Source organism: Chiloscyllium punctatum, chromosome 26 (assembly GCF_047496795.1).
Source record: "Chiloscyllium punctatum isolate Juve2018m chromosome 26, sChiPun1.3, whole genome shotgun sequence".
Lineage (NCBI taxonomy): Eukaryota > Metazoa > Chordata > Chondrichthyes > Orectolobiformes > Hemiscylliidae > Chiloscyllium > Chiloscyllium punctatum.
In genome coordinates, this window is record NC_092764.1 from 49014364 (window position 1) to 49029654 (window position 15291).

A 15291-nucleotide genomic window follows, 5' to 3' on the forward strand; every position below is an offset into this window, starting at 1 on the left:
TGCAGGATGTGGACGAGATGCGTTGGAGGGCATCTTTAACCACGTGGGAAGGGAAATTGTGGTCTCGAAAGAAGGAGGCCATCTGGTGTGTCCTATGGTGGAACTGGTCCTCCTGGGAGCAGATAAGGCGGAGGCAGAGAAATTGGGAATACGGGATGGCATTTTTGCAAGAGATAGGGTGGGAAGAGGTGTAATCCAGGTAGCTGTGGGAGTCGGTGGGTTTGTAAAAAATGTCAGTGTCAAGTCGGTCGTCAGATCCCGTATTCCCAGTTTCTCCGCCTCCACCGTATCTGCTCCCAGGAGGACCAGTTCCACCATAGGACACACCAGATGGCCTCCTCCTTTAGAGACCGCAATTTCCCTTCCCACGTGGTTAAAGATGCCCTCCAACGCATCTCGTCCACATCCTGCACCTCCGCCCTCAGACCCCACCCCTCAGACCGTAACAAGGACAGAATGCCCCTGGTGCTCACCTCCCACCCTACAAACCTTCGCGTCAACCAAATCATCCACCGACATTTCCGCCACCTCCAAGACCCCACCACCAGGGATATATTTCCCTCACCACCCCTTTCCGCCTTCCGCAAAGACCGTTCCCTCCGTGACTACCTGGTCAGGTCCACACCCCCCTACGACCCACCGTCCCATTCTGGCACTTTCCCCTGCCACCGCAGGAACTGTAAAACCTGCGCCCACACCTCATCCCTCACCTCTATCCAAGGCCCTAAAGGAGCCTTCCACATCCATCAAAGTTTCACCTGCACATCCACCGATATCATTTATTGTATCCGCTGCTCCCGACGTGGTCTCCTCTACATTGGGGAGACTGGGCACCTCCTAGCAGAGCGCTTTAGGGAACATCTCCGAGACACCCGCACCAATCAACCAAACCGCCCCATGGCCCAACATTTCAACTTCCCCTCCCACTCTGCTGAGGACATGGAGGTCCTGGGCCTCCTTCACCGCCGCTCCCTCACTACCAGACACCTGGAGGAAGAACGCCTCATCTTCCGCCTCGGAACACTTCAACCCCAGGGCATCAATGTGGACTTCAACAGCTTCCTCATTTCCCCTTCCCCCACCTCATCCTAGTTTCAAACTTCCAGCTCAGTAACTGTCTCCTTGACTTGTCCTACCTGCCTATCTCCTTTTCCACCTATCCACTCCACCCTCTCCCCCTTGACCTATCACCTTCATCTCCTTCCCCACTCACCCATTGTACTCTATGCTACTTTCTCCCCACCCCCACCCTCCTCTAGCTTATCTCTCCACGCTTCAGGCTCACTGCCTTTATTCCTGCTGAAGGGCTTTTGCCCGAAACGTCAATTTCGCTGCTCGTTGGATGCTGCCTGAACTGCTGTGCTCTTCCAGCACCACTAATCCAGTATTTGGTTTTCAGCATCTGCAGTCATTGTTTTTACCATAGCTGTTAGTGTGACAAAGACGGCAACCATCACTAGCATCTACCTGATCATGTGGAAAAACAACTTCCCTGGTATGCCCTGCACACAAAAACCAAGACAGATCCAACATAGCCAATTACTACCCTATCAGTGATGGAAAGTGTCATCAACAATGTTATCAAGCAGTAATTGCTTAGCAACAACCTGCTCACTAATGCGGAGTTTGGGTTCAGCCTGGGCTACTTTCACATCCTGGCCTTATCAGAGCTTTCATTCAACCTTGGACAGAACAGCTGAATTCCAGGAGGTGGAGTGAGTAGAGATGCATTTGTCTTAAACAAAAAGAAATTGCTGGTAAATTCAGTGTTCTTACAGATACTGCCAGAACCATGTTTCAAGTCCAGTCACTGATATCAGTCACCTCCCCCTTCACCCCACAGCAATCCAGGTCATACTGGGGTGGGGGTGAGGCACTCGATTATTGGGCTCCATGTCAGGTTCCAGAGGCTGAAGGCCCTCAAGTGGAAAAAGGAGATGCTGTTCTGTGAGCTAACTGGAACACTGCAGGCCTGCAATACAAATAACGACGTGGGAACAGTGGTGTGTTGAAGTGGCAATTGGCTGAAAATTCAGTCATTTTTACAGACAAAGCATAGTCGTCTGTAAGGTGGAAAGGCAGTGTTAAGTCTCTAATGTAAAGGAGACTATACGGCATAGCAAATGAAGCATTGATAAATCGCTGCTTCACCTGGAAGATTTGACTGGGGCCTTATTTGGCAATGAGGGAGGAAGTAATCACACAGGTTACACTTTCTGCAATTAAGTGGGAAGGTGCTTGGGGATGGAGAAGTGCACCACAGAGTGTCTCAGAAGGAATGGTCCCTACAGAATGCCAAATGAGAGAAAGGGAATGAGTCTGGTTGTGGCATCCCAATAGAGGCAACAGGAATTGCATCTTAATCCTCTGATGGCTGGTAGGGTGGCAAATGAGGACCACGAGACTATATTGTTCTTGCGGGAAGGAAAAAAGGGCAAGGGCAGAAAGTGAGCCAAACAAGGCTAAAGGGACCAGATGCAATGGCGATGAAGAAACTGGGCGGTTTTACAGGAAGCAGGGAGAGAGAATTTGTAGTCAAGTTAACCATAGAGCCAAAGGATTTATGGTGGATAATCAGTGGCTTGCTTATCCCCAGAAATGGAAACTGATGTGGGGAAAGAGAAGAGCTGGAGATGGGTGAATGTGAGGGCAGGGTGGAAATTGGAAGTGAACTGGAAAAATATACCTATTTCAGATTGAGGGGAAGCAGTATTGATGATGTAATTATTGTAGAGGAGAAAGTTATGGGAAGAGGCCCCAAGTAAGATTGGAACAAAAAAAAAGTAGTGTTTCATGTACTCCACAAAGACAGGAATAACTGGGGTCCATACAGGCACTTTTGACCTGAAGAAAATGAAAAAAAAAGTGTTAAAAAGAATTCTTCAAAGAATGAGCTTCAACAGGTGGAGAAGTGGTGTTGAAGGACAGGGACAGCTCAGGCTTTTTTAAAAAAGCAAGCAGAGAGCCTCGAGACTATCCTCATATCAGAGTGCCCACCTCCCCAAAGTTATTCTTGAAGGAAGTTGTGAGGGGCCTCCCCCATATGCAGGGTGCTAAGGATTATACAAATGTTTATACAGCTCCCTACCACCAGCCAAGGACATTTGAGAACAGGAAAAGGAGTCCACTCTCAAATGTTCAAATAATCTGTGACCAAAGTCACATTTGGGGATCAGCATCAGATATACTGGAGGTGTCATAACTCATTTGTACTGCAGCACTCACAGGTGTCAGTTTCTGTCCAAGGTCTTCTGCCCCCACATGGATATTTGCTGGGAGAAGTTTCCTTTTCAAACTTGACATCCTTGAGATGCATGAAGATGATCCGCATTGCATCCAGGTCATACTTCATCAGGTTCTTTAGCAAAGCGAATAGCACAGCAGACATAATATTGCAACTGAAAAATATATTAGTATGATGGCTTATTTCCCACAATGTAGCATCTGTGCCACATATGTGCCTTAGGTACACTTTATCCTCTTCCACCTAGGTGCAACCCAATTTCCAGAGTTAGATGATGGGACTTGGACCTACTTAGACAAAAGACTTGATGGCTACCCCAGCTGCCTTTCAGCCGAGAAAGCCCAGGCTTGCCCTCCAAGGTCACCCCCCATGGTTTGAACTGCTGCAGGCTTCATGCTCATCTGTGGATGCCCAAGGTTTGTCACTCCCGCTCCCTATGGGTACTTGTCATCATCACCATCCTGCTTCTGAGAGGGAGGGGCACCAGGATCAAGATCAAAAAGTCCCTCACTCCTCCTTACTGATGCTAAACCAGGAATAAAGCGATGGCATTGAGGTCCAAATGTCAACTGCAGCCACTGAGCATTCTGTAGGTCTTGGATCTTCAAGCCAGCTGCCACCATTTCCTGGAAACGGCAAGATACTTTTATGTCAGAGCCACCACAGTACTAAATATTGTGGACTTCTACAACCTTTCATTCTAATCAGAGTACATCTGCCACACCTTTCCAACGTTACTTTGCCTATCACTGCAGGATGAGCATATCACTTATGGCCGAGAACAGAGGCACATCTTCTGCAATGAACTGATCAGGTGCTTGGTCTTCAGCAATCCTGAATTTCAGAGACCTCAGGCGTTTCTTTCTTTATTGGCTGTGCAGACCTGTCAATGGTACACACACCAGATTACACACCCAAGTCTTAACAGAGAATTGAACCTCAGTTGATATTCTACACTGGTGAAGGTGGCAGGTGAATGCTTTGTCAGTGCACCTTAAAAAATTAGTTGGTTTCTGCAAAAAAGAAGCAACTGACAGCAGATCAGATTTCTCTTACCTCACAACGTGCCTAAAATCAGCTGTATAGATAGTGTGATGAGGGGTCAGATAATTCACCCTGGGCCACATTGGAAACGACAAAAATGAAACTTGCTCACCACCATTCTTTCAACTTCAAATGAAAAAAGCCCAGCTATAAACAAACAAACAAACATTCTTTTAGAAGCAAGATCCTAGATAACATTTTAAGTTCTTTTGGTTACTCACAGTACTGCAGCTTCAGGGTTCAAGGGATTAACTGTATCAATCTTGTAAAACACTCGACGAGCATACATCAGTACCTGCCAGATGTGATTATGATTCCGTCTATGGGAAGAACAGTATCACAGTAAGAGAGCATTAAGACAGATTTGTGCAGTCACCAAGTTGTTTACATTTGCCTCTAAAAAGATTTTCTCCTAGATTCCTTCAGGTATTTTCATGCATACATGTTGCATAGCATTGCAAGTGTATAACCTAGATTGGTCGACTTGTGGGAGTGATAAGAAATTACATAGCTTTTTTATTTAAAATGAAAATAATCTACAGCTTACTTCAAGATTTGCACGAATACAAACAAACATATGGCCCTGCAAACGAAGCCAATCTCTAGTCAGTGTGACAGACTTAAATCAGTACATAATGCTAATATTTTTTTTAAAATTTGCTTTGTGGACATAAGTTTGCTCGCTGAGCTGGGAAGTTCATTTCCAGACGTTTCAACACTGTACTAGGTAACATCTTTAGTGGGTCTCAGGTGAAGCAGTTTACATGATTCCTGCTTTCTGTTTATGTTTAGGTTTCTTTGGGTTGGTGAGATTATTGGTGCACCACAGGGAATAACATCAACCCAAAGAAACCCAAACATAAGAGAAAGCAGGAATCATGTACACGGCTTCGCCTGAGGCCCACTGAAGATGTTACCTAGTACGGTGATGAAAACTCTGGAAATGAACCTCCGAGCTCAGCGAGCAAACCTACATCCAGAACCTCAACCTGAGCTACAAATATTCTCAAAATTCACTAAAATTGCTTTGTTTTTTTCTAAAGCAACCAATATAAATATTCACTTATTGGCAAACCAAAAACTATCCCATTTTAGTTTAACAATAAAAAGATTAGTCAGCATCTCAAATCAATTATAAAGTTTAACTTTTACTTATATCTCACCTTTAAATGGAAATAAAAAAGTACCAAAGTACTTCACAGGAGCATCATAAAGCAAAATTTAAAACTAATCTATAGCAGGCTATAGAAGGCTAACACCCAAAATCTTGGTCATCGATTCACTTCTATGGAGCTGAAGCAAGTCAAAAGTCAGAGCTGTAAAATGTCAAAATTAAATAAGCACATCTGGTAGGATTGAGGAATGGAGAGAGATTACACAGATGTTGGAGCAGCATGGGAAGTCAGGAATGTATTAGATTAGAAAAGCCTACAGATGAAGTCATGGAGAGTTTTTAAGCATAGCCAAGCAATGTTAGAAGGTGGAGATATACAATCTTAGTGATGGTTGTGGTACTCAGATGCTCATCTCAGACTAACCTCCACTTTGTGAATGCTCTTTTTACATCCAATTCTCCTGTTGTTGGATCTACTAGTGGGTGGAAGACTGGCATATCAAACATCAAGCGCTAAAAGAATGCAAAATAAAAAAAAAGGTAAACATCCAAATTAGTCATTTCATTGTTTCAAACTCCTTCTGCCAAGTTAGTGGCTCTTCTGCTTGGAAGTTTTTCCTCCCCCCAACATTGCAGTTACTGATTTGAGACTGATAAAACTCTCAAAACCTAACAGTTAAGAGTTAGAACAATAATAAAACAATGAAAATTCGGGATGTTAACTTGGCTCAGGTTGGCAGAAGTGTATATTTAATGCTTGTGAATATATTGAATGTTTCAATTCTGCACTGGCTGCTGCAATCACATAGCCACCTGTTTTTTTTGGTTGCACCTGAGTGTGTTTCACTGTTTGAATTCAGACTGGATTTATTGTTACACCATTAGTTTTCACATTTTAAAAAAATCATACGGAGTAGTTGGTTTCAGCAGTCAACCTTTGAACTCTGCAATTTTAAAAATCTGCATTCTTCCCTTTATGTACCAGAATGCCAAAAAATTTTAAAACCCAGTTGAGATGTTAATTGAAATTTCTTGTCAATTACAGACGCTATAGTTTCCACTATAGTAGCCAAGATCATTTGCAACATTTTGATCAAACACACATTTAAAACTTTTAGATACAACATTGACTCCTCGACAATATCAATACACCACAAAGCTGGGAGCATAAAATTACTCCAACATGGAGGATTGTATTCACATGGCTCTGCACGAAATGCCATACAGCGCATTCAACATGAATGCTCAAAATATGAAAAGCTTCCCAGATAGTACAACTGAAAAGCAGTCACTTAAGCTTAAACTTTTTTGAGATCAGACCCAAACAGCATAGCCAATCACTCAAATTGCATATATTTCAGAACGCAGCAGACAGTCCTCTGCAGACACTAAGATAGCTTTAACTTCATAAGGTGGAATTAAAGTAGCATCAACACGATTTGAAATCAGTACGAACCAACTGGACTTTGGCATAATGCACTCTAAGCCCTGAAGCAGAAAGTATTTCACTTACCAGCTTTTCGCTGCCTCCCTTATTATATAAGCCATTGTAGAAAGGACTCCAAGGCAGTAGTAATTAGACTCTAGACTAGTTGGATAGGACCAAAAACAGATTTCTCTCCACAAATGCTGACAGACCTGCTGAGCTTTTCCAGCAATTCTGTTTTTGTTTCTGATTTACAGCATCCACAGTTCTTTCAGTTTTTAATTTGGCTAGATAGGACAACTAGTTTTCTTGGTTTAGAGTAGCAGTAAACCAAGATCAACATGACTATAATCACAACTAACACAAGACTACTCTGGTTAAGACGAGACTGCACCTTATGCACTGGAAAGATGAGACAAGACTTCATCTCACGAACTTCAAGGGGAAGGGGCAAGGAGAGAAACAAACAACAAAATGGGATGAGGAGGAGGAAGAATCGACTTTAATCCTGAATAGCGGCAGTCTTAGTTTTGAAATTGGTATACTGTACTTAGACAAGTTAACCTCCTTACTTTAGCTGACCCTGGAGAGCGAATTAAAACAAAGTCAGCTGACCAGTGCACTTTTCAAATAAAGCCATTTCAAAAATACACACTGCATTGTAACCTACTGCATAAATTGCTCTTGGGCTTCCAGTGCACCTGTTGTGGGTGTAATGTGAAAAATACGTTGAGAAAATGAAGTGGAAAAAATTCATTACTTACAGGACAGTCACCATCTGGATAGTTGTCAGGGATATAAATAGTAAACTTAAATACGCCATCCTGATACAAGCCATGTCTTATAAAGATCACCCCAAACCACACTGAAAACAGATGCGAAATAATTAGTTCCACAAAATTGCAAAGCAAAATACATAAGAAATAAGACCAATAACAGATTATGCGACTCACTTAAAGCAGATCCATAGGAGGGTTGTACATAGACTCCAGGCAGTTTCTGCTTTACCACCAAGGTACTGTAATTTCAAGCACAAATTACTTTCATTATCAAAATCAAAAGAAACTCCATTAACCAAAATTCTCATTAAGTAAATCTTCAACTCTAATGCACCAATTATACAGCTTATTGTAACCCACATTCAGGTTTCCAGGGCTACTCTGAAGATTTGGTCAAGGTTTAGAACTCTGCTTAAATGGACCACGAATAAACTTGCTATTATTGAGTCAACACACAACTTCCTCAACTGAATCTTTGCTAGTTCATTTCAAATGGGAGTATCAGATTAAAAACTCCACAGATGCTGCCAGTTTTGAAGTTCTCTAGCACTTTGTTTTTGGTTTCAGGTCTCCAATATCTGGAGTTTTTTTAAAAAATCTTGTAAAGCTGGACACAGTATACTAACATACAATAATGCACTCCTCTGCACACTAGGAAGCACAAAGATGATATGAGGTGCTACTTACAATTCAGCAAGAAGAGAATATTCTAGATAAAAGGGACCATAGGAAGCATGCGTCCCATTCGTTGACTGCGTAGATGTGACAGGAGAAATTGGTTTCGTCACAGGAACAGCATTTTTTGGTATAGAAGGCAACTGTTTCTTAGCTGAAGAAGAACGTGGAGGGCTGGTCTTCTGTTCTCCAGACAAACCTCTTTCTTCACTGTCTGATTTCTGTACATCAATCATGAAAAAGCAGTGCTCTACATCACTCACAGGTGTTAATGTAAAATAATGCGACATCATATTCATGCATAATATTGTAAATAAAACTAGCTTTGCAGATTGGACAAACATTACAGAGCATTCACCTTAGAATGCCTCATCACTCATCTGAGCATTGAGCAGGAAATAGGCATATTCCTGGAGGTCAGCAGGGATGGAATAACTCGAATTTTTTCATTTAACTAGTAGCACACATGGAAATCTCAAAGCAGGCCATCATTAAAAAACTCTTTAATGGCAAAGGTAGGTGCCCTTCATATATTGTAAATCTCCATTAACCCGACTAACCAAAAATGTACTTATCATTCAGTACACCTGTTCAAATCTGAAAGACCAGTTTTCATAGCAGGGAACAGAAACGAAATTAGATGGATTTTAGCCAGCTCATACAGCACTGGATGCGATCAGTTGTCAGCGATTTACTACCAGTGTCCCGCAAATTACTGCAACTCTAGGTCTAAAAATATCATCCATTGCTAATGGTTAATTTCAGAAAGAGTACTTTATTTATAATTCAGCTTTAATATCTAGTAAAATGGATAAATAATTAAGCTTTAAGTGCAGAATACTTTGAAACAAGATAAGTTTTCACTGATATTTTTAACACTTGGCCTGATTTTGTGCTTTCCTCACTTTCATCCAACACCTGCCGTTTTGGAGCACCATTTTATTCCACCATTTTTGTGACAAATATTCAATTACCTTTCGAGCAGAACTTGTAGACATGCTCCAGAAAGGGTTCATTACTTGTACCAGCTTCACAACCAAGTCAACTGTAACCCTACTCGAACCTTTTGTCCACTTTAAATTCTGGAAAAGATTTTAAAACATTGTTTATAAAACATTGGTACCTAGGGCAAGAATTTCAGGATACAGTTGTTTCTCCACACAGCAGTTAAGTCTAGGAATCCATAAAGAGGCTGCTTTGGAATAGTTCTTGGATTAAGAGCTGAATGCTTCTTGTGGAGGTGGACAGAACTCATTCCTGGTAACTTCATTACATTTCACTAGGGTAGCACTGAAAACCAAGCCTTGCTCCCAGTTGTCAGAACAGTGAAAGACTCAAACGTAGGCAGAATTCCTCAATGTGTGTGTCTTTGAGAACAATATTGACAAGAGGTTGGTTTGGGCTTTGGTGATCAACTATTTACACATATAGACTAGAGCTAATGGGAAGAAATCTGAATCAATGGCATACAACTCTACAGAAAAAACCTCTAGCCCTTTAAATTCCATTATAGAGGCACATACAGATCAAACAAACATGGTGTTAGAGGAAGAGAGAAAGAAAAGGAAAACAATTTTTGAGTTCCTGCTCACAAGACAAGACCTGCAGAGGTGATTTTTGTCCTGATCAGAACAGATTCTCTGTATTCCTTCTTTAGGAACTTTCATTGGTTTATAAGAGGTACAGGCGACTGGTTCACCATGAGTCAGACAACTTTTAGACATCACAGCAATTGGAGAAAAAAAGATTTCTCCAGATTTAGAGGCTTTTAGCAAAGTGAACAGAGTTCTTAAACTTAGAGATGTACAGCATGGAAACAGATCCTTCAATCCAACTTGTCCATGCTGACCAGATATCTTAAATAAATCTAGTCCCATTTTTCTCTAAACCCTTCCTATTCATACTCCCATCCAGATGCCTTTTAAATGCTGTAATTGTACCAGCCTCCACCACTTCCTCTGGCAGCTCATTCAATACACTTACCAGCCTCTGCGTGAAAAAGTTGCCCCTTAGGACATTTTTAAATCTTGCCTCTCACCCCTTAAACCTATTCCCTCTCGTTTTGGGCTCCCCCAACCCTTGGGAAATGTTGTCTATTTACCCTATCCATGCCCCTCATGATTCTATAAGTCTCTATAAAAAGGTCACCCCTCAGCCTCTGGTGCTCCAGGGAAAACAGCCCCAGCCAATCAGCCTCTCCCTATAACTCTAACCCTCCAAACCTGGCAACATCCTTTTAAATCTTTTTGAACTTTTTCAAAGGGTCACAACATCCTCCCTATAGCAGGGAGACCCGAATTCCCCACAGAATAGGCAGCCAGGCAGGTTCACTTCTGTTTGTTTCACTTCCTACGCGGTCACCGATTTGTCTCTTTGTCCTTTTTAAAGAGCCATTTTGCTCTCTTTTCCTTCTCAAGTGCCAAAACAATGCAACAGCTTATAAATGCAGTAATTACTGTTCCTAGAATTCAAGGAAATCAGCTTCAACACTGAAAATACCTTAAAGAAAATAGTTTGAAAAGTTACAATGTTTTCCTGTCCTCTATCTTGGATAGAGATCGGATGGCTTTTCCCCAGCTTGTTCACAAGCCCAAGCTGTTCAGCTATCTGGGAACAATCACATGGTTGCTGGCAAGCAGAAGGCCTTTGTCAACAATACCTGGAGCACAACCATGTGGAGTGCCTACTAGGATCATCAGGCCACCTGTTTTCAAAACGTGCCGTAATCCTTCAGTAAATGTTGGCTTAGAACAGTTCTTTTCCCATTTCAGTCCACAATTAAAATTACAGAAACATGAGAGACACTGTCCTTACAACTTATGAAATTGTTCATCTAAATCAGTAGTAACATTTAAACCATGGTAGTAGTTTTATGGCATGTTAAATTCAATTTTTTAAACCGTATAAGGTGGGCATTAAATAACCAATTCTAAATATTTCAGAATCTATAGAACGTCATTTTCTGACTATTAAACATTACAAATTACATCACTTGTGCTCTCAAGAGGCTTCATCCGAATTAGGAAAATCTTTTCTCTTTGAAGGACAGCTGCATTTAGATACAATGCATCTGCAAATTTTCTTCCTAACTCAATTCCTTTAAAAAGGATTTACTTCCAGACAGACTGCAATTGGGTAGCAGAGTGAGGAGGCAAAGATCAAAGAATACCTGTACAGAGTAAGCATTCTATTGCTGCTATAGTCAGTCAACCACCAGGATCAGAGTCTCTTTCATAATGGCTATCCATTTTTCATGCTGGAAACACCCTTTCCATCTTGAGCAACATATCAACATGCGTTGCATGGTTTTTAAATTGTTTACGAGTTGCCTTGGAAAATCATGTACTAACAGTTACAAACAAATATGAATCAGTTTGCAGAAAGTTTGCAAGGTCACACAGAATTAGGACCAAGTAATGTTACATTGGTGGAAGTGTGTCCTGACCAATATTTAGCCTTACCAACACCAGAGGAAATATCTATTCCCTCTTTGACAGAAGGGCAGTCCGGAACTCTAAAGTTGCATCTTGAAAATGGCACCTCTGAATGCAGTATCTCCTCAGTACAATATTGAAGTATCAGCCTAGGTTGTGCTCAAAAATTTGGAATGGGGCTTAAACCCACAACTTAGGTCAAAGTGCTACTATTGGATCAAGATCAATACAGCTACTCAAATGAGAACACTGAAAATATTCATGATTAGGAATTGAACTTAGTGCCTTCGTAGAGGAGAAAAAACAAACTTCGGTGGCAGTAGTTAATAGAATTGGTCTATCAAATCAGATGCACACACTGAAAACTATTGTGCTGGATCACAATGTTGTCATAGTGGCTCAAAATATATTTTTACAAGTGAATGAACACATCAGGAAGTTAACATGACACATAAATAAACAATATTGCATTAGAGTCCTTCCTTAGGCCATACTAGTCTTTAAAAACCCAATCAGATTTAATCTCCGAAGCTAAGCAGACTGAGGCATGGTTAGTACTTGGATGGGAGACCACCTGGCAATAATCAAGTGCAGTAGCTTTATGGAGCCCTCTTGTGGGTAGCAGTCCTACCCTTGAACCATGAGGCTTAGGTTTAAGTCCTACCTCCTCCAGAGGTGTGTAATGACATCTTTAAACAGGTTGATAGGGGAAAAAAAAGGTTAAAATTGAAAAAACTTGAGTTGTGAAGTCACTATACAGCCATTATGTCTGGTCAGGCAGATTTGCTGCTCCTCCCTGAAAGTGTTGTCAACTTCAAAAGCACTTACTCAGGAAGCAAATACTTTTGATAACTTCTGGCAGTTAGAAATACTCTCTCAGCCACACAGAATTTGCCAAAAATGTCTGGTAGCCTATTAAATATCTCATTTAATTTTGTATCCAGCTTGCATTTTTAAACAACTTTTTTAAAAATTTGAAACCCTAAAGTTTTATGACCAAAATAATTTTTAAAAACTTCCTTTCGTACAGTTTATGCTCATTTCCATGTTTAAGTGCTACTGATCAGACTAAACAGGGGGAGGAGGGCAATGAGGAAACTGATGAAATCCACATTAATCCCATGGGGTCGACGGCTGGAGGAAGAACGCCTCATCTTCCACCTTGGGACCCTGCAACCTCACGGGATTAATGTGGATTTCTCCAAAACTACGTTTAAGATGCAAGGGGAAAGGTTTAAAGAGACCAGAGGGGCAGCTTTTTCATGCGGAAGGCTGGTATAGTTACAACATTTTAAAGACATCTGGATGGGTATATGAATAGGAAGGGTTGAGGGGGATATGGGCCAAATGCTGGCAAATGGGACTAGATTTAAGATATCTGGTCGGCATGGACAAGTTAGACTGAAGGGTCTGTTTCCATGCCGTACAGCTGTATGAGCTCTTAAATCATGCAAACTCAGCGCTATTTTATTACACACTTGAAAGTATTCCACACTCTCATCCTTAACATTGGGACTCTCAAATCTTACCAACACCAAGACAGAGGTCAAGCTAACACACCCATAATTTCCCATCTTGTGGGGCCCTTCCTGTCCCCAGTGATTCCTGAAAGATCAGCACCAATGCCTCCACAATCTCCCCAGCCACCACCGTTCATCCAATCTGCATGTCCTATCCATCTTCAGACCTTTTCAGTTTCCCATCACCTTTTTTTTAAAAAAGTGATGGCCACTACACTCACCTCTGCCCAACTCAAGTTCTGGTTGTTACTGGTGTCTTCCACCATGAAGACTGATGCAGAATACCTTCTTCAGCACTTTTTACATTCTCCAGCCTCACTTTCCAACTGTCTAATTTCCCAATCCTTGCTTCTAATCTTTTAAATGACAACTCTCTTGCAATTTTTAAGAAAAATATTACTAGCGAGATTACTCTTGGTCCTCTCTTCCTCACCTTTCTCTTCCACCCCCCCACCCCAACCTTTGCTTTTGTCCTCTGCTGGTTTCTTTAAAAGATTTCAAATCAGCCAAACATACTAAGAATTATCCTTAGTATGTTTGTCCTTCCTTGGGATGCATTTCTGCAGTGCCTCCCTGGTTACCTCCAAAATTCCCACCTTTCCAGTGAGGCTCTCCTTCCAGTGAGCATTGGACAGCTCCAGCTTCATGCCTTTGCAGCTACCGTTACGCAACGGTAGTAGTTACATCTGATTCCAGCCTCTTCCTCTCAAACTGTGGGGTGAATTCTATGATGTGGTGGTCATTGCACCCCCCCCCCCAAAAAGGGTTCCTTCACTTCAGCTGCCTAATCAAGTCTGCCACATTATATATCAATTCAAGAACTGGTTATTTCCCAGTGGGGTCTATCACAAGCTGCTCCAATAAAAAAAAGCATAGACATTCCACATATTCCTTTCCTTGGGATCTACTGCCAACTTGATTTTACTACTGTATAAGCATATTGAAGTCCCCATCATTATTGTAATAGAAAATGCATGCAAGACTATCATACAATTTGTTTTCTATCCCACATTGATTATTGCTCAGGGGCCTGTACATCATTCCGATCAAGGTGTTTCCCCTCTTCCCCCCGCCTTAACTCTGCCCACAGATTCTATGCCTTCTGACTCTACAAGTGAGTAAGAAATGAAATTAAACTTGTTTTAACAAAAAAAAATCCCCCATGCCCATATACCAGTCTTTAGATATTTAGTTCCCAGCTGCATTGGATATGGCCACAATATTGAACCTGCAAATTTCAACCTCCACTACAAACTCATTACATTTTCTTGTATACTGTACACATTTAGGCACAACCCCGTTAGTCATATGATTCTTACAATGGAGAGGCTTGATAGGCCACAGATGGCAGTCAATGTTTAACCACATTGCTATGAGTTGGGAGTTCACATGTAGGCCAGACCCAAGTAAGGATAGAAGTTTTTTTTCCAAAAATAGTCTTTTTTTCCATGGTAATTAAATTTGTCAAATTCAGTGGGATTTAAACCTGGGTTTCAGGGTTAGTAGTCTAGCAATAAAAGCACTAGGCCATCAACTCGCTTAATTTGTTGCATATTTATCCCACACCATCTTCCGTTTTCACGGCCATTCAAAAACAAGTTCCCTAGCAAGTCCTACTTGCTACTAGAAACAGTTGCCTTTTATTTACGCTATCAATAGCTCACAATCTTGCACATTTAGCTAACCGCTTTGCGCTTTATCATTTTTTTCAAATCTAAATTATCGCCAAATCATTGGAGTCTTTTTATTGACGTAAATCTGATTCTCAAACTCTACTTGCCAATGTGCCTTTCCATCCAGTTGAAGTGTAGTTATTTTGTGCTTTACATATCTCTGCCCAGTGCTTACGAATTAAACAGTTGCTAACATTTGTCCCATTAACGCGGCTCATATTTCTCCATATTTAACTGACCTTTGCCTTTTTACAGTTCAACAGTTTTATCTTTACTTGTTAAGTCACTATCAAATTGTGCTAAGTTGTGCCCGGGTGTTACAATCCCATAGAGACGGTTAATAGTCAAATGGAAAAATTCAAATACTGGAGTAGTTTACTGA

The 15291-nt window shown here is 41.4% G+C and overlaps 1 protein-coding gene across 3 annotated transcripts in view; it reads right to left on the bottom strand.

Annotated features, from left to right (window-relative positions):
- aktip (akt interacting protein) overlaps positions 1–15291 on the bottom strand; it is a 41757-nt gene that overhangs the window by 8477 nt on the left and 17989 nt on the right. For all 3 annotated transcript variants that reach the window (XM_072547366.1, XM_072547368.1, XM_072547367.1), the window contains exons 2-7: positions 9257–9364; positions 8295–8503; positions 7782–7846; positions 7593–7693; positions 5827–5915; positions 4510–4608 (exon numbers count right to left, since the gene is read on the bottom strand). In XM_072547366.1, coding sequence (XP_072403467.1) covers positions 4510–4608; positions 5827–5915; positions 7593–7693; positions 7782–7846; positions 8295–8503; positions 9257–9298 — 605 coding nt within the window. In that variant the 5' untranslated portion in view covers positions 9299–9364. The remainder of the gene's footprint in view (positions 1–4509; positions 4609–5826; positions 5916–7592; positions 7694–7781; positions 7847–8294; positions 8504–9256; positions 9365–15291) is intronic.